The 18,296-nt window shown below is 48.5% G+C and overlaps 6 protein-coding genes across 6 annotated transcripts; 3 read left to right on the top strand and 3 right to left on the bottom strand.

Moving 5' to 3' along the window:
- Positions 1-715: 715 nt before the first annotated feature.
- Positions 716-3,678, bottom strand: EDB91DRAFT_1351040 (uncharacterized protein; the record flags this gene model as incomplete). Its single annotated transcript, XM_041326109.1, has 9 exons — positions 716-1,065; positions 1,137-1,458; positions 1,504-1,818; positions 1,871-2,055; positions 2,086-2,239; positions 2,287-2,643; positions 2,694-3,039; positions 3,117-3,442; positions 3,493-3,678. The coding sequence occupies 9 exons, from the start codon at positions 3,676-3,678 to the stop codon at positions 944-946; spliced, it is 2,313 nt and encodes a 770-aa protein (XP_041170384.1). The 3' UTR covers positions 716-943.
- Positions 3,679-3,925: 247 nt separating this feature from the next.
- Positions 3,926-7,412, top strand: EDB91DRAFT_1255358 (uncharacterized protein; the record flags this gene model as incomplete). Its single annotated transcript, XM_041323967.1, has 10 exons — positions 3,926-4,280; positions 4,334-4,848; positions 4,903-5,104; positions 5,154-5,382; positions 5,437-5,569; positions 5,618-5,793; positions 5,843-5,939; positions 5,982-6,456; positions 6,514-6,690; positions 6,751-7,412. The coding sequence occupies 10 exons, from the start codon at positions 3,926-3,928 to the stop codon at positions 7,410-7,412; spliced, it is 3,021 nt and encodes a 1,006-aa protein (XP_041170383.1).
- Positions 7,413-9,860: 2,448 nt separating this feature from the next.
- EDB91DRAFT_1171310 (uncharacterized protein) lies at positions 9,861-10,431 on the top strand (the record flags this gene model as incomplete). The annotated part of the gene is made up of 3 exons (XM_041320209.1): positions 9,861-9,919; positions 9,982-10,075; positions 10,261-10,431. Coding segments are annotated over 3 exons (171 nt in total), but the record flags the coding sequence as incomplete, so codon positions are not given.
- Positions 10,432-11,638: 1,207 nt separating this feature from the next.
- Positions 11,639-13,947, bottom strand: EDB91DRAFT_1340100 (uncharacterized protein; the record flags this gene model as incomplete). The annotated part of the gene is made up of 7 exons (XM_041325702.1): positions 11,639-12,007; positions 12,064-12,563; positions 12,596-13,022; positions 13,141-13,423; positions 13,473-13,541; positions 13,635-13,804; positions 13,916-13,947. 7 exons carry the CDS (start codon positions 13,945-13,947, stop codon positions 11,890-11,892), a joined length of 1,599 nt encoding a protein of 532 aa, XP_041170381.1. The 3' UTR covers positions 11,639-11,889.
- A 421-nt stretch (positions 13,948-14,368) lies between these two features.
- EDB91DRAFT_1087559 (uncharacterized protein) lies at positions 14,369-16,931 on the top strand (the record flags this gene model as incomplete). The annotated part of the gene is made up of 10 exons (XM_041316240.1): positions 14,369-14,433; positions 14,509-14,613; positions 14,668-14,723; positions 15,039-15,196; positions 15,253-15,365; positions 15,417-15,774; positions 15,827-16,129; positions 16,191-16,376; positions 16,434-16,559; positions 16,617-16,931. The coding sequence occupies 10 exons, from the start codon at positions 14,369-14,371 to the stop codon at positions 16,929-16,931; spliced, it is 1,785 nt and encodes a 594-aa protein (XP_041170380.1).
- Positions 16,932-17,633: 702 nt separating this feature from the next.
- Positions 17,634-18,086, bottom strand: EDB91DRAFT_1062943 (uncharacterized protein; the record flags this gene model as incomplete). The annotated part of the gene is made up of 1 exon (XM_041314576.1): positions 17,634-18,086. A coding segment is annotated over one exon (453 nt), but the record flags the coding sequence as incomplete, so codon positions are not given.
- Between the last annotated feature and the right edge of the window lie 210 nt (positions 18,087-18,296).

The raw sequence follows: 18,296 nt of genomic DNA, 5'->3' as shown, positions 1-18,296 counted from the left end.
GCGATCCGTTTCGAGGACTGTACATCAACGGAAACCAAGCTCAAATGTACGGGTTATCTCTCTCTCGTATTCCACCTGGCTAATCTTGTTTTCTTTATTGTCAGGCATGGCGGATGGCGTTCTTTAGCTCTAGTTAATGCGCCTTGTTACACTATTCCTAGTCGTACATTCCTGGTGGAAGTGTTCCATTCCAAATCACCTTGTTAGGACTACGCCGAGACTCGACAACGATGCGAAGCAGGTTCTCCAAATCCATCTTTCATTCCCTCCCGCTGGTATCCTCGTATCTATGACTGGACAAGAAGACAATTTATTTGCCAGGTTATTACCGATATGTAAGCATCAACTCTGAACGATGTCGTTTACCAAGTCTTTTATGCAGAGCGACTGGCACAGCTTGATCAGCCCGCCCCTCTGGAAGTGCTCTAAATCTATTCGCAGACGCCTGCCGACCTCATCAGGAAAAATACACTTGACTACAGGGTGCTATATAGTCAAGGTAGTACCTGTAGCACAATGTGTCAAGTGCCTACTATAGGCGGCTATATAGCCACACAGCTGACTATATAGTGCTACGGCAACTCCTGTAGCTCGTTGTAGCAACTGACTACAGGTGCTACAGGTGCTACAAGTTACTACAAGTTGCTACAGGGTGCAATAGAAATAGTGCTAGCATTTGCTCGTTCGAGCTACAGGTAGCTACACACTGCTACTACATCAGGAAAACCACAAGTTACTTATCTCACTTTATTTGTCACTTAATTTCATGAAAAGCGACCGATAAGTCATTTGAGAGAAAAGCGTGAGCCACTTAAAAAAGCCCACTCAATATCTGGAGATTCGCTTTTTCAACACTTATTTCGCTTAAAAAAGCAGACAAAAAGCAGACAAAGCGGCACAATTGTTATTGAAAGGGGGGCATACAAGTAGAAATAAGTGTAGATTAAGCAGACTCCCAAAAATGAAAAGTTGGGAGCCATTCGAACATAAGGAGAAAAAGGTGGGGCAAAAGCGATGATCGCGGCGACATATATCTACTGTAGGGCGGCGGCAGCGGTACAACGACTCGAAGACAAATCCTGCAGCAATGTAGTATATGATGTCAGCGAGACGAAGTCGGAATAAATAAAACTTACAGATCATAGCACGCTCGTCCTCGTCCGATTCGTAGTCGTTGAGCGAGCCCGATGTTTCAGCAACATCCTGTAAAATAGCGCGTGCCATTTTTACCGTAGCCTCCACGTAGCCAGTGGGTTTGCTAGAAATAGACTTGATGTACGAATTAGTAGCTTTGGACCAGCGAGCTGCCGAAAATAAGAATGGTGCATTGGTCTTTTTCCCTGTAGCCTTGTTAAGGACCTTGGGAAGCTTGATCGTAAACTTTTCTCTCGACGCAGACAACAGGATCTCTTCGACTTTGAGTTCCTTGCGGGAGATCATACCAAGAGCACGCTCGAGCTGAAAAAAAATGAGTGCGATTAAAGCATTTAAAATTAAACTCACCGCCGCAGCAGAAAGGGCAAGAACGCGTGACGTCCCGATCGTTGCAAGTGCTCCCAAGTCGAGGGAAGGAATCTCCACATAACCATTGATGGCGCTGAGGTGCGCTCTACCATACAGCTGCAGTAGGAACGGTGAACGATATGCTGTGAGGGGGTTGATATTATCGGGGTCCTCGTATAAAAACGCCCAGCTGGCAAGAAGGGAGGATGCGAGTTCGCTGGAGTCGCAGTCGGAATTGCGTGCCAAGAAGTTGATGATTATCACAATGGCCGTTGAACCAAAATTACTCCGCCATTCTGAAATACGCTGTGCAGTCTAATCGAAGATATAACATCAGTTAATGCTAGACATAAATCGGCGAACTTACGAGTAAATGTACCACACTGCCGTGAACAACGACAATCTTGAGTTCGTGATATACCACGTTGAAAACGAGCTGGACATGATGGAGCAGTACGTCATCTGGAATGCTCCAGATGTCTTCGTAGCTTCCCACCCACATCATTATGGTAGGGAGGAATGTCTTGGCCCAGCGCTGGTCCGCTTGCATCGCTGGAGGCAAGTCAGCCGTACGATACGCACCGCGTGATTTCATGTGCTCTGGTGCAGTATCCACGTTCGGCTGGCGTTTTCGGGCAGGAGCCTGGGCTTGGGCATGTGGAGTCCCGGAAGATTCAACTTTGACCTTTTTTGGAGCAGGCGGCTTGATGTCGGCATTAGAGGTGGTCGCAGATGTCTATATAAGTGTCAGAATAAACACTATTGAGTTCCAAGGGTACTTACCGAAGTTGTCATGCGCAAAACCTTCTCCTTTTTCACTACGATAGGGTTAGCCTGTGGCGGTTCACTATCGAAGTCCTCGATCAAATCTTCAACATCGTCACGATCGATGTCCATGGACCACTGGGACTGCTCGTCATCGTCTGAGACAGAATTGACACTTGCCTTCCGCTTGAGGGCCGCCGTGGCTATGCGATCGTCCATCTGTGTGAATGGAGCCTTAGGCTCCTGCAAGTCTTCATCCTCTTGCGTGAATGAATCCATGAGCTCATCGTCCGAGTCGAATTCTATTGATGGTATTTGTGTGAAGGGAGCCTTGGGCCCGCCGCAGTCTGAGTCCTCGTCAAAAATTGAGGCTACCTGTGAAGAAAATTGTTAGCGGACTGCACCAATTATTCATGGTCAATTACCTTAGATTTCCCCTTCTTTTGCTTGCTATCCAGGCAAGCAGCCTCACGCTCCAATGAATCGTCAATCTCATCCGCAAAGCCACCAGTAAGGGCATCTTCTGGGATACAATCAGCAACTTGAGTTGGGGGCGGGGGGATGTGAGTCTGAGTCCGAGGCTGAGCAGCTGAGGTTGCTGCTGAGGAAGCAGTGTCATGCGAGAAAATTGACGTTGGAGGTGCTCGGGTTGAAGTGCTGGATTGGCGGGATGATTGGCGGGATACTGACTCCAACTGTCCAGGCCTGACCCCCGAGACCCAGTTGGTCACTCGGCCACCTAGTGCGAATTTCTGAGTGGTCGCGTTGATGCTATATGTAAGATTGAGAAAATAGAGTGTCGATTCAGTTAGGAGCAACATTGTGGTGGTGGGAGAACTAAATCTTACGATGATGGCGTGGAGCCTTTCCCATCAGCACATGCCTTAGGCTTATCGTCGATGCTATTGATATTGATATCGCCTTCTGCAATCAACGTTGACTCGCTGATTTTCTTTTGCACATTGCTGATAGCGTCTCTGATCAATTTCTTTCCACTTCTCTTAGCAGTTTTCTTCCCTTTCCCCGAGGTTCCATGATCCACGGGCTCAGCAGCATCCTCTGCCACATCAGCGTCTGGTACGTCATCTAATACACTATCAGTGCAATTGTCACCTCCCTTTACAGTAGCCTTTGTCGCCTTTCGAGCCTTTGGCTTGGGCCAAACAGGAGTCGCCTTGTTGGTGAGTAACTCCTTCTGTACCTTCTCCATCTCAACCTGCATACCAGCAAGGCGCTCAACTCCCTTTTGGACCGCCGCTTCTTTGGCTTCTTGGCTTCTTTAACGGCAAGATTGTCAGCAGCCTTCTGTGCCTTGGTGCGCCTCTTGGTTTGTGCGTCGAGCACTATTTTTCCAGGTCTGGCGGTTGCATTCGATGCACGGGTACGGCGGGAAGCTTCTGTGGAAGACATTGTGACTGGGCAGATGGGCGACTTGGGGGTGGAGGGATGGTACTTTTGCTGGAGCAAGAAGGAAGTAACAGAAGTTGGTTGAAAAAACTCGTAAGTCTCACCCCAATGGGCGCCGCCTGTGGCGCTTGCTCACTAATCGGCATCTGTTGAAATATGTCTGATTTGAACTTACTTTTAGTATTACACACCCCCAGCGCCTCTCCACCAGCAATTGTCGAGTGCTCGTGTCGTTTATCTTCCAGCTGGGATGTCTCAGAGTATGCGCAAGGACCACAACGCACTTCAAATTCCATGCGGCTACTTACACTGTGCTCGCTACTTCAAGACTCAAGGAGGGCGCAAAAAGCACTGGAACGTTTCCCACCCAACGTTTAGACAAGCCACTGTCTCGCATACTGTCACAGTCGAAGACGAGCCCAAACTACCAGCCAACGACCCTCCCGCAGGCGACAACGACTACCCTGCGGACAATAATGACCTTCCAGCAGGTTTGTCTGACCCGGGACAGGCATTTGACAAGTCCAACAATCCGGTCGACGTAGACACTGTTTTTTTCGGGCCAGGTGATAGATTATACCGTAACTATCACCCTAAACTAAACGGTACGTTCTTTGAAGCTTTCTGTTGTGTTGCAACTAACCAGAATTGATATCAGCGTGTCCATGTGATGCAACGGGACACTTCCTTGAAGATGGTGCACCTCCAGCGCCACCTCCAGACAAGTCGCCCGACGACTGGACTCCGTACCGGGATCGTGTCGAGTTTGAGACTGCGGAGTTTCTGTATGCGCGCAACCAAATGTCCGCCGGGGATATCAACATTTTATTGGATCTTTGGGCCGCAACCCTCCTGAAATACGACGACAAGCCGCCGTTCGCAGACTGCCGCGACTTGCATAGAACGATCGACAATACACCATTAGGCGATGTCAAATGGCAATCGTTCAAGGTACGGTACACTGGGGAGAAGCCAACAAGCGATGTACCACCCTGGATGGACCAGTCTCATGATGTGTGGTACCGTGACCCCCATGAGGTGATTCGGAATATGTTGGGAAATCCCGACTACGAAAAAGAGATGGATTACCGCCCTTTCCGTGAGTACTCAGCTGACGGCGACAAACGACAATGGCAGGACTTCATGTCCGGTGATTGGGCTTGGAATCAAGCCGTATGTTTTATTTTGTTGTTTTCTCTAGCGACCCATACTAACAATCTTTGGTAGGACATAATTTGTGAAGATCCGGATACGCTCGGCTCAACATTCGTACCGGTTATACTCGGATCTGATAAGACCACTGTTTCGGTGGCGACTGGCGCGAACGATTACTATCCCTTATACGTATCGATTGGCAATGTGCGCAACAACGTCCGGCGTGCACATCGTGACGCCGTTGCCATTGTTGGTTTCCTTGCTATGCTGAAAAGTAAGTTTCATATGCCTCCTGTTGTTCTGTACTAATTACAATCGAGAAGCTACGAAGGAGCACGCTGCCGATGCAATATATCGGAAATATCGCCGACAATTGTTTCATTCATCCATCGCCAAGATTCTCGAGAACCTGAGACTGAGCATGACCAAACCAGAGGTTGTTCGCTTTGGTGATGGCCACTATCGGCGTGTGATTTACGGGCTTGGTCCGTATATCGCAGATTACGAAGAGCAGGTTCTTCTAGCATGTATAGTGCGCGGCTGGTGCCCCAGGTGTGTTTTTATCCTCTGCCCTCTACCTCAGTACTAACTACTAATGTACTACAGGTGTATGTCCAACCGCAAGAATTTAGATGAGAAGTCGTTGTGTCGGTGTCGTGACCATACGGAGGCGCTGATCGAAGAGGTTGCAACGTCCCTCGCGCTGTGGGACGAGTACGGGATTGTCAGCGACCTTGTTGTAAGTCTCATATATGTCTCTAATGCAGCCGAGATTCACCCTTTCTAGCCGTTTACAAACGACTTCCCTCGCGCTGATATACATGAGTTGATTGCACCGGATCTCCTGCATCAACTCATAAAAGGAACCTTCAAGGATCACTTGGTCGAGTGGGTTGGAAAGTATTTGGTACACGTACATGGTAAGAAAGAGACAGAGAAAATTCAAGATGATATAGACCGAAGGTAGGTCAATTTGTCCTGATTAAATGTTTCAAAACTCACATCATAAAAGAATTGCTGCAGTTTCCTCCTTCGCAGGCCTTCGACGCTTTCCAGAAGGTCGAGGATTCAAACAATGGACAGGTGATGATTCGAAAGCGCTTATGAAGGTAAGTTTTTTGCACAAGTTGATTTTTGCACAAGTTGATCAGACTAACAACAATCTACTAGGTTTATTTACCGCCATCGAAGGCCACGTCCCAACTGATGTGGTGCGCACGTTTCGTGCATTCCTTGAATTCTGCTATCTCGTACGGCATAGCATCATTACGGAATCTACATTATATCAAATCCAGGATGCTCTCGACCGATTCCATCACTACAGGGCTATTTTTGAGTCCACCGGCGTCGTTTCCACGTTCTCCCTCCCTCGACAACACTCGTGCTCCCATTACATCCTCCTTATCCGACTTTATGGTGCGCCGAATGGCCTTTGCTCGTCAATCACGGAGACAAAGCACATCAAGGCAGTGAAGGAACCGTGGAGACGATCGAGTCGCTACAAAGCACTCGGTCAAATGCTGGTGACAAACCAGCGCTTAGATAAACTTGCCGCAGCGCGCGTGGATTTCAAGAGCCGTGGAATGTTGAACGGCACCTGTCTGTCTGCAATGCTTCAAAGATTAAGTAAGTTTTATTGCGCTGTACATTCAAGTGTTGTCGTGTGCTAAATATCTGCGGTAGAGCATTTGTGCTTGAATAAGGATCCTTTTGCCACCAACGAGTCCAACCAAGACAACGACAATCTTTTGGTGCTGCCTTCCAACCCCGACGTTATGATACTCGGCGATAACGAAGAGGGTGAAATCGACGACAGCCCAACGCTGGTACAAGCCCACGTTCAGTTGGCAAAAACGATTCGTAAGTTAGCTCACATTTTCAATTGAATACTTTTCTAATATAATCCTTCCCATTGCGCAGAACGCAAATGTGCATGCACGATCTCTAATTTATCTACAGAACTTGGTATCCCCCATCTCTACACCCTCCTCCGCCGATTCTTATTCGAGCAAGCAAACCCAGACGACCAGCGTGCTCCCTCTGACATCCCGCTTGCAAGATGTCCTCAATTCGATGGAAAAATTCAAGTGTTCAACTCTGCGTCGTCAATGTTTTATGCACCCAGTGACCGCAGCGGGATTGGCGGCATGCGGCGGGAACACATCCGTGCCTGTCCCGTTTGGAGAAACGAAGCACCCCGGTATGACTGCGTGTTCGTTAACACGGATGCAGGTGTTGAAGGGATGGGGGGCATGGAGGTAGCCCGTATAATGTGTTTTTTTTCATTCACATTTGAAGGTATTTCGTACCCATGCGCTGTAGTACGCTGGTTCGACAAAGCCAGCGACGGGCCCGACGAAGACACAGGGATGTGGATCGTCCAGCCTTCATTTGATACAGATAATTCACCGTTCGTTGGAATCATCCACGTCGACTCAATCTATCGCGCCGCGCACCTTGTTCCAATCTATGGAACACAGTTCATCCCACGCGACCTCAAGCACTATGATTCGTATGACGCTTTTCAAGCATTCTACGTGAACAAATTCGCAGACCATCACGCATTTGAGATTGCGTCTTAGGAACTCGGTGAGCACAACTAGACCACGTTGCCTACTATCACTCACAAGCAAGCGATCGAGGAATTTGACGAGCGTAACTACCACCACTCACAAGCGAGTGATCGAGGAATTCGACGAGCGTAACTACCATCACTCACAAGCGAGCGATCGAGGAATTTGACGAGCGTAACTGCCAACTGGAGCCCCCCTCGAAGAAGAATTCGACGAGCATAACTGGCCTCAGAACTCGTCACCAAATCCCCCCCCCCCCTTCCCCCCCCCCCCTTAATCTAGATGGGCCGTGTAATACTTATTTTACTTATTTTACTTAATTCAACTTTTGCCACTTTTTTGAATCATTGTGACTTGTGAGATTGGGCGCACGCTGAATTGACTTTTGAGAAAGTCCATTAAGTGTAAAAAGTGACGTTTTGGTTTCATTTCTCCGAAATTAAGTGGCATTAAGTAAAAAAAGACACCGGAGGTTTTCCTGATGTGTTCATTACGCATGAATCCTTAAAGGTGGCTCACGTCCTGAGTCCTCATATAGAAAAACTCCATGCCTTATATTATTCTGCTTAGCGCATCGACAAGGCAACTAGTTCGCCACACCCCACATAATTGTCGTTCTGGAGAGGTGGACGGACTGTTTTGTCATAGATGGCAAGTTGTGTATGATCTCCTCCCGATCGATCGAATGTCCTAATCAAGCCAAAACTTACAGACCCGGAGATAAGCTTGTTTTTAACCGTGACGTCCATGCCGAGCTCAAAGCTCAAGACTGACCATGGAGAGTACTTCTCGATGAATCCCCATGTCGTAATTCTTGAGAACTACAGCTGTTATAACCTGAGGTCAAAGAATGTGGCTTGCTTAAAATGAGCGAGGCAGCAGACTCGTGACGACTTAACAAGCAGCAGGGGAACAGGATGCGGGTGACGAAAAATGCCTCGGGTCAAATATGTGAAGACGATATGTGAGTTATGTCGCACTTGAAAAACCAATAGCATCCAGTGCTGGGGGCGATGTAAGAAACAAGCGAGAGAAAGGTAAATACGATTATGCTGAGCCAACTGATCCCTAGAACAAATCCTCTTGTGCGAAATCGTTCCTCGCAAACGAGATATTTCTTTGCAATGGAAGTGCTAGTGCGTAGTGGTTGCCGCGCCGAGAAGATAAAAAGACTGATCTCGTTTTGTGCCGCATCGAGAAATATTCCGAGCGAGTCACGATGAAATCGAGGAATAGCCACGGAATTTTCGTGACCCCTTTTGCAATGCAAGTGCCAGTAGCAAGTATACCGAGTCACTGCCGAGACATCGCTGATCTCTATAAGCTATTATTCTCGCCTCAGAAGCGAAAACGAAGAATGTATGCAAATGGAAGTGCCAGTGCCTGAAGATGAGCAAAAACCCACATCGATTCGTTATACCCTCGGCAAATACCGGAGAGTGTCTCGACTCGCTGGCTATAGTGTCCCTAACCAGCTGCGTCTGTGCTTTTCTCCTATAACCTAGAACGCTCCTCAAGGCCTCAACCATCAACCAAATGCATCCCGATCCGATGTAGTATTGTATTCAGTAACTGCATCCAGCAAGTATCAGCTCGGGTTCCGCTCTCCAAGCTCCGCCGCTATGTTGATCCATAATACAATGAAGGTCCCACCGAGAAGAATGACCTCGTGGAGTCTATCATCTCTGCACAGGTGCTATGCATCCTTTTATCACTGACCACTCTCCCAGACGCTATCAGGCACCTTTCCCCAATCGAACGAATCCTACTATCACACCCGACCTCCACACCCGATTTAGCAACACACATCTGCACTACCGCCTGATTTCCCCCGAGTCCCCAAGACAGTGCCAGAGCCCTCCTACATAGTTTCCGCCCCCTCCAACTCAATCACAACGACAATTTAGGACAGCCTCGCAGCCGCAACCATCCCCTCGATCAGCGCCTCCTTCCACTCCACGCCCATCTCCAGCGTCTACCACTTGCCCGCCTCATGTGTGCCCATCAACTTCACCCCGCTCGCCACCTCAGCCCTCTACGCCTCAACCCCTGCCCCCCCTCCTTGCAGTACCCCCCACGTCCCTCTTGTGTTTACCTATTCACAAACTGAAGCAAATACTGTTCGAGGCACGCGTGCGCCTGCCCACCGATATACTTGAGAAAAGAGAACTCGTGGCGTGTGTTAGTACTCGACTGGAGGAGAGAGCGGCATCATATGAAAAAGATAGGATAGAGAGGGAGCAAGAGGAATGGAAACGGCAGGATAGATAGAGGGAGGCGGAAAGGTCAGCCATAGAGGCCGAGCAAGAAAACACCCACATGCATCATGATGCATGTGCATGGCCCAGAAAACCCTGCCTAGAAGGTCGAGATGCACGACGAGTCTCATCAACATACCTCGCCGTTTTCGTCATCGCCTCAGCCCAATTCTTCTCCCGAAACGACATTCACGGAGCGTTCGGTCTATGTATGATATGCCAGGATCAGGAGGCAAATATCGCGATCGTAGATTGCGGGCGAGTATCTCTGCACGTTTTACTTGTCACACGTATGCCTTTTCACTAACTCACGCATACAGACATTTGGCCATGTGCTGTACCTGCTCGGAACTAGTGCTCGCATTGTCACAGAGGCTGTCGCGCATGCACAATGGCTGTGATGTGGATCACCTAGTCATATTTGCATTCCATGTGGGTATTTGTTATGCGTGGTTACGATATAGAGATAAGTACCAAGTAGAACTTAGGCTCATCTGTAACTAATAACATCATTAACTCAACTCATGGGGAGTGAGTCATATATCCGCTCGATAGACGACATCCCGACGGATGAGTCCTCATCCGAATCAATCCATCAGTCATGCCCAGCTCGATAAGCTGATCCATCCACACGCCGCTTGAGATCGGTCCTTTCTAGGTCGATTTTTACAGCAGAGTCGAATAGCCGTTTATTTCATGGACTTGCCGTCAAATCGTGCAAGGTACGAGTGTGTGAGCAATTAGTGCTGAGCATTGAACTCTCGATCGTGGTGGCCCCTCGCTGCGCATACATGCTATGTGCTAAGAACACTAGCCATAACACCTCAGAAACCCATCCAGAGGCCTAACACAAGTGAGGACGCTGTCGCATTTAGCCAACACTGAATTTTCTATGTCAGATATAAATGTTTGTTGTGGTCCTGATCACCTCTTGATAGCAAGCCTGGAAAGTGGCGAGATTCGCTTGATCTCGCAGACAGACTGATACCCCATCCGACGTATTTGAGAGACCCTTTGTTTTGGAGTGGCCCCTGCAGTTTGCCTTTAACGTCGACTTGTGCCGCCTTCCACTATCGACATTACCTTGGCGGCACCGGCAAGCGTGGCCACAACAATCATACTGTTCTCCAACGTTAACACGTACGAGGTTCTTGTACTTGAGATATATAAGGACACCCTCAACTACGACCGACATGACGCTATTCGATTCGTTGTTGGTGAGATAGAAGGGAATGAAAGTGAGTGATCTTCAAACCGCGATTACAACATTATTTTCATGTGCTTTCTGTGCAGGCTCGGCAATTCTGCTGCGCCGGCGAGCCCCACATTCACCCCTGGATATTGACCATGGTAAGCCATTTCCTAACACCATCCGTAACACCGCAAACAAGACATAGAGGCCTGACTGGCAAATGAGGTTCCTGACGCGGACTCAGTAATCTGATTATCTTGCCGTCTTGCAATCATGTTGTACTTCTGGTTTGTAAGAACACCCCCGATCTCGATTCATTGTCGGTGAGATATGAGGGAACGAGTGTGAGTTATAGATAGAAACCATTGTATTTCGTAGTGTGTACAATATTAGCAAAGTGGTGAAGTCCGCAGCCGCAAAAAAGTAGATTCAAGTCAATACGAGTTGGACTGAGCGGCCTGAGTACCAAGGCCCGCTTCTTTTAGGATCACATGGACGTCCCACATCATCACATATAAGCATTTTGATGTCGTCGCAACCGGTACTAGCAGCAATTTTCATCAGTAGAAAAGGCAGCACATCCCACATAATTGTCGTTCTGGAGAGGTGGGCCGACTGCCAGGACGGACTGTTTTGTCATAGATGGCAAGTTGTGTATGATCAATGCGTCGGCGGAGGTTGGGGGTGCCTCAAGCAGCGGTCGGGTGGAATCTGGATCAGCTTATCGGAACCATGACGGACTGATGGATGGATAGGGATATCACTAGGAATTTCATCAACTGAGCAGATTGATGACAGACTGGCAGGTTGGGCTTGAACTTAAGATGGTAGCAAATTAGCACAACCGTGACAAGATGAGTTCATGATGTTAGATTGTTAGTTACAGACGAGCGTAAGTCCCACTCGGAACTTATCTCTATATCTTAACAACGCAAAAGCAATACAGACTAGGACAGCATGTGTATGGCTGGGCATGATCTACAATTGCAGCCTCTGTGCATGTGCAATGACCAAAAAAGTTCGTCGTTCCCCATGCCTATGTCTTGAATATCCGTAAAAGTCGTGCCTCTGTGACGATGCGAGTACGACAGAGCGGACGCTCGCGAGATGAGGCGAGGACTAGTTCTGAGCAGGTACGGCACGTGGACAAATGTTTGTAGGGGCGAGTTAGCCAAAGCCGTGCGTGTAATAAGAAATGAGAGATACTCACCCGCAATCCACGATCGCGATATTTGCCTCCTGATCCTGACATATCACACATAAACCCGAACGTTCCGTGTATATCATCCTGGGAGGAGAACTGGGTTGAGGTGATGAGGAAGATGGGGAATGATGGTGTTGGGACTCGTCATGCATCTCGACATTCTCAGCAGGGTCTTCTGGCCCATGCACATGGGCGTCTTCTGCGTCTGCCTCCACGGCTGAACTTTCCGCTGCCCTCTCTCTATCCCGCCGTCCCCATTCCTCTTGTTCCCTCTCCTCCCTCTCTATCCTATCCCTTTCCTCCGCTGCCGCTCTCTCCTCATCCAGCCAAGTACCGACGCGCGCCACGAGTTCTTCTTTCTCAAGGATATCAGTGGGAAGGCATACGCGTGCCTCGAACAGTATTTGTTTCAGCATGTGGATAGGTAAACGCGAGAGGGATGATGGGGACATTGCCAGTAAGGTAGAGAGTGGTGGTGGGGGTTGAGGCGTGGGTGGCGTGGAGGGCTGATGTGCCGAGCGAGGTGAAGTCGATGAACGCGCAGGAGGCGGGCTAGCGTTGGCTGCTGGAGATGGGCGTGGAGTGGAAGAGGCGCTGGTCGAGGGGGCGTTTGTGGTAGAGGTGGAGGTGGAGGAGACGGGGGCCGCGCAGATGTGGTCTGGCGCCGTATAGGGGGCTCGGGGGTATACGTTGTGTATGATGCTGGCTGAGGTTCAACGTCAGGACGGGGGAAATCGGGTGGTGATGTGGATGTTTGTTGCTGAGTTGGGGGCGGAGGACGGGTGTCTGATGGTGTCTGGAAGAAGTCAGCGATACAAGGATATAGTGGGATAGACTTTGCAGCAATGATGGAATCCACGAGGTCATTCTTGTCGATACGGCCTTTGACGGGGATATTGTATGCGTCGACATAGCGGCGGAGCTTAGAGAGCGGCAGAGACTTGATGCATGACTGTACCTCTCCGCTGTGACAGTCCAATTATACGCCTCAAGAATACGGGCTGGAAAGCCTTGAGTAAGATGCTTTGATGCTAGTCTGAAGTTCTCCACTGCGAGCGATAAATCAACAGGTTTATGATGCACTCGGTAACGAGACATATATGCCTCGCGTATCCTGAAGTGGGAGTAGTTCCTGTCGGGGTGGAGTGGTGGAAAAACCGCCAGTGCTTCCTGGCAGAACTCAATGGCCTCCTCAACATCTTCGATCTTCCAAGTGTTCGCGAAACGAGAGCAGAGCGCCGAGCTCGAATTAAAAGCTTTGTATGACGCTCGGGGTGATCTTGCGGCCCTACCCGAAGTGATTCACGGTACCGCTTGATGGCCTCGTTAATATCCTCATTGGCATGTAATTTGAGCAAGAATGGTCCTGTTCATTGAAGTTTGATTGCGAGCCGGCTGGTGTGCGAGAGCTGTACCATTTGCTGGTTTGTTGATTTGAGCGCGGCTGACAGCGAGAAGCAGAGACTGTGCCGCGAGCTCCAGTACTAGTGGTATTCAATCATATTAATGGCCATGGGTGGTAGTAAGAGTAAGCTTCGGATCCTAACAAGGTCAAACATCAGCAAAAGTGCCCAAACCTGACGAGGTCTCGGATGGCCTAACAGGACCATACACGACCTTGCGAATATTGGAAGGCCTGCGATGCCTCGCGAGGAAATAGCCCTGTCTTGGATGGCCTTCCAAGAGTGTGTCTAGGATGGCCTCTCGAGGGCGTGCAAGGCAGGTTGATCGTGCGAGGCTGCTGAGGCTTGCAAGGGAATACTAGGTCTTACTAGATCACTCGAGACTTGTGTACATTAGAAGGCCCCACGAGATCACGCGAGGTATTTCAGGCTATACTGTCCTAATTATGCATAACCATGTGTGGTAAGAAATTGCATGGTTATGCATGGTGGTCTCTAGTCCTTGATGGGTGAATCCTTATGCATGATAGATTCCCACCATGCACAACGCTGCCGGTAATGATTCGCAGCACCATTTCTCAATTCGGGAACCCACTTTGTGCAGTTCCTAGCCTAATTCAGCCCATCCCCCTTCTTGCACGCCCTCGGCAGGACATGCCATACAGTATAGGACCGGTCCTTTAGCCACCACATTTTAAACTGCATCCCATTGTACAGTATGTCATCAGCAAATGTGCAAAGGCCTGTCAACACCTGGTCACCACCTGAACGTCCTGGAAGCAACCTGGACAACCTGAACGTCTGGTAGGAATTTCATTCTCACGCATGACAGATGAATCAACCGCAGCAAAAAAAGATGTAGTAGACCTCTTACTCATACTATACCAGTGTACCATACATTTTCCGTAATGTCACTTGAATCTTCGGCTCGTGATTCCATCCCTACAACACCCAAACATGTTGGAGTTAAACGGTAAGCAAATTCATTATTAGGCTACTAATACTATTACTACTAGGGCTACTGACACTGGCATGTGTATACTACTAGCTTGTGCTCTGAACCCCCAACTCCGAGTCCAACCAAATCAGGCATACTCTCAGATGACGAGGAAGGCCCCAACACAGAAGGACATGCCCCTCGCAAAAAAAAACTGTGAGTCAACTCCGAGTTCTTCAAAACACCATGTTGTGACTTACCTTTCACCAGTCATCTTTTCCGGTGTCTCAAACTCTGTAACAATCCCAACGACCCTTTCAAATACAGTACGAGGCTCTACCTCTCATCTCCCAATAGCAGACCATATCATTCACCACTGCGCACAGCACCCGAATATCTTGAAATACTCAACAAGCGAAAGACACCTGAATCCCCGAGCCCCCAAGTTGAAACTCTCACAGTCCCTGCTGACTACCTTGAAGGGCTCATTGAAGCACGCTGGAATGCTGAGTGACCTCGCTGTGATGCTGAATGTAAGGTTCAATTAGAAGAGCTGAAAAAATTGCTGCGTGCTTAGATATACCATGTATACTCAGAACACAATTTCATGTGCATGATGATCTGCATACTTATTTACATAGTAAGAATTGAACACATCAAGAGAATCCAAAGCTCCAAGGGGGAGACTGGCGATGATAGCGAGGATGGCGAGCCTGAGGAGCATGACGGCAGTAGTAGTGTCAAAGAAGAAGTCCGTAAGGCTCAGAAGGGTAAGAAACGCACTGCATCAAAAGAGAAAGTGAGTAAATGTGATTTAAATTGATATCGGACATGCAACGACTCTTACCTATTCAGAAACGGTTCTTACGAGAAGAAATCATGAAGGCAAGGAAGACCACAGCAACAGCAGGAACCATGGCGAGGAAGCACAAGGAGACTGAATCACAGGAACCTGACACAGCTGAACAGTCAGTACCAGCATTGAATTTTTCCTGATTGACTTACTGAGCAAAAATTAGTGGTTCATCGCAGACTAAACGTGTGAAGGGTGCACATTCGAGCAACTTGCAAGCTGACTGGAAGAAAATCGTGGGGATGACAACAAAATCGGTGAGGTACAGTTCGATTAGAGTTTCGGATGAAGAACTTGTACCTGCAGCCTCGGAGACATGTTCCCGTTCAATGTCGGGTGCATCATCACGCAGCACTATGAGTCGTGCGACCACACCGACATTTGAAGAAGACGGAGATGGAGAGTTTGACCACGATGAGACACCAGAGTCACTGGCTGCGACTCGAAAGCATAAGGGCAGCAACCCCAAACTGCCAAAGAAAATTGATGCCACGGGAACGAAGTCAGCGGGAGTCACTGCTAATGTACCCAACTGCTGCTTACACAAGTGTTTACTGACAAGTCTGTTGTATTCAGATGGGCTTGACATTGACGCAAAAGGGAGCTGATGATGCTGTGGTGGAAGAAATAAGACACTCAGAAGATAAATCAAAGCCACTCAAAAAGTTAAAGCTTGAAGACCTACCTTTTGTCGATAAGAAGGACAATGAGATATGGGCTCGATTGATCTGTGCGCTGATCAATTGGGCTGGGACGACTACTGATCCCTTCGGTACGAATGAACACCCAGAGGTCTCTGGCAAGCTGCAGGAACTGTGGGATGTTCTCTTCGCGCACAACAAGATCGATGTTGCGAAGTGTCCTGCTATCAAAAAAGTGGTATGTCACGGTGTACTAGTTTGGGTGCCTCGAATGCTGATGCCATAACTTCGGCTTTGAGGCAACGGACCGGCTGAATGAGTGGTGGAGTATGCTTGGGAAAAATGCCATCAAGATTCTCGAACGCAAACTCAAAAAAGCAGAATATCGACTTGACACCAACGCTCGTATCAAATTCGTCCAAGATCGCCTGCCTCAAAAAATAGATGGTCAAAAACGCGTGCCATTCATTTACACTGATCATGAGGTATGTCAGCGTCACTTACAATCATTATTGGTCCTCACCATGACGGTGCCACCACAGGGTCTGAAAGGATCGTGGTTGGCTCCCGTGCTCCTGGAGTTACTTGCGGCACATGCGAGGCATTGTGGAACATCGTTTCAAGCATTTGGGAAACCTGCAGGTGCATTAGGGGTTTGTGCAGCTGCGGTGAGTTCGAAATTCTCAGTGGTTACTAGTAAAGTCCTACTAACCTCCATTTTGCAGGCGCACCGCGTGCTATTTTTGTACAAAGATGGGGATTCTGCGAAAGAAGCTGCCAAGGACGCGAAGCGTGCCGGTCTCCCTTCCCAGCCCATGAAAAACCTCTCCTTCGATGCAGCATGGGGCAGTGTCGCTATGCAGTACTCCCTGCAGACAGCTCAACTCCCAGATAAAAAGTGGGATCAGATTGTGGATGGGATGTGGGAGCTCGTAGGTGAAGACTCTCTTGTCCGTCATGTCCATGTTGCCTCGGATGACGATTCCATGGATGTTCATAATGCCATTCCCCTCTCGGACAACGACAAAGAGAATTCTTAGGCTAGTGAGTCTTACCGAGTCACAAGTTTACTGGTCTAATTATTTTCAAAGTGCCTTGTGTCTTTGACCAGCGCTTACACTAGTATTATACTACATTTTTTGCTAATGAATGTGATCAATTCTGGTGCTTTCATCATGTCTGTTCCATGCCTGGTTGTGATCTGTAAGCCATCTGTCAAGGACCTGTAAGCTATCTGGTGGTGATCTGGTACCAGTCATGCCAATCTGGTCATGGCAGATTCATGTGGACCCAGGCTCGAATCTGGTTGCCTGATAGCCTGGAGCCAGACTCTCCAGGCCATCCAGGCCCCTCTGCACATTTCCTGATGGTCAGTTTTTCGAAAATCGTAATAGACAGTAATACTTCAATATATATCTAAATGCCATGAAAAAACATTGAGAGCTATCGACGACGATGTGAGTGTGTTGTATCAAGATCATTGAAAACAGTGTTATCTTCGAGTTTACTAGTCCTTTAGCCACCTCGATTTAGATGTCACATCACACAAACACCGTAAATTTGTAACTCCAAAAGGTAATGATAAGATCAAAGGATGGCACACAGTACACACACTCCGAGTCATCGTCAAATCAATTATCCTCACCTTCTTCCCCATCATCGTCTTCCTGCTCACTCTCATAGACCTGAGCTCGCTCTGGCCTCAACACAGGTTTCTCGATTGCCCCCATCTTTGGCTTATTCTACTGTGACCTTCGTTTCTCCAACTTTGCTAAATCTCGTTCTCCTTCCCACTCAGCCTTCTGTGTCTCATAAACCGCTCTTGTTGCTTTGTTCCACTCTTTCCGCTCTATCTCCTCCCTTTTCCAATGTGCGAGCTCTTCAGAACGTTCTGCCCTTCTCTTTGCCCTCAGCTCTTTTTCCCTGGCTTCTGCCTCCATGGCATTCTCATGTGTAATAACCTGTGCCACGAAGACATCGCCAGTGAGCATACAAGGTAAGCCGTCACCAACGAGCCTTGTACTCTTCTTCCTCCCTGCTTTGTCTTCTTGTGCTGCAAGCTGACCACGCATTTTGTCACAGTATCTGATCTGTAGGACTGATGCTGCCTGTAAGCCGATCATTTGTCGCTTGGATTCTTCCTCACGTCGCTCTGATTCCTGCAAGGCAGCTTGTAGTTTGTGTTCTGTGTTGGTATAGGCAGGCCGGTTAAGCCGTACTGTTTGTACTGTAGCGGCGATACTGTCTGTGGCATGCACATGGGGATTTGGGATGTTGAGCAGGCAGGACTCAAAGTAAATAGGAATGCTGCAGATGTTGTAGCCAAGCTACTGACCGTCATTCGTGTAGATTCCTGCAGTGCTGGTGAAGGTGTCAAAGGTAAGGGCAGTGAAATGAATGACAGT

This window comes from Suillus paluster (assembly GCF_016628075.1).
Source record: "Suillus paluster strain FC165 chromosome Unknown EDB91scaffold_136, whole genome shotgun sequence".
Classification (NCBI taxonomy): domain Eukaryota; kingdom Fungi; phylum Basidiomycota; class Agaricomycetes; order Boletales; family Suillaceae; genus Suillus; species Suillus paluster.
The sequence above is the reverse complement of the archived record's forward strand: the minus strand, read 5'-3'. Positions and strand labels throughout refer to the sequence as shown.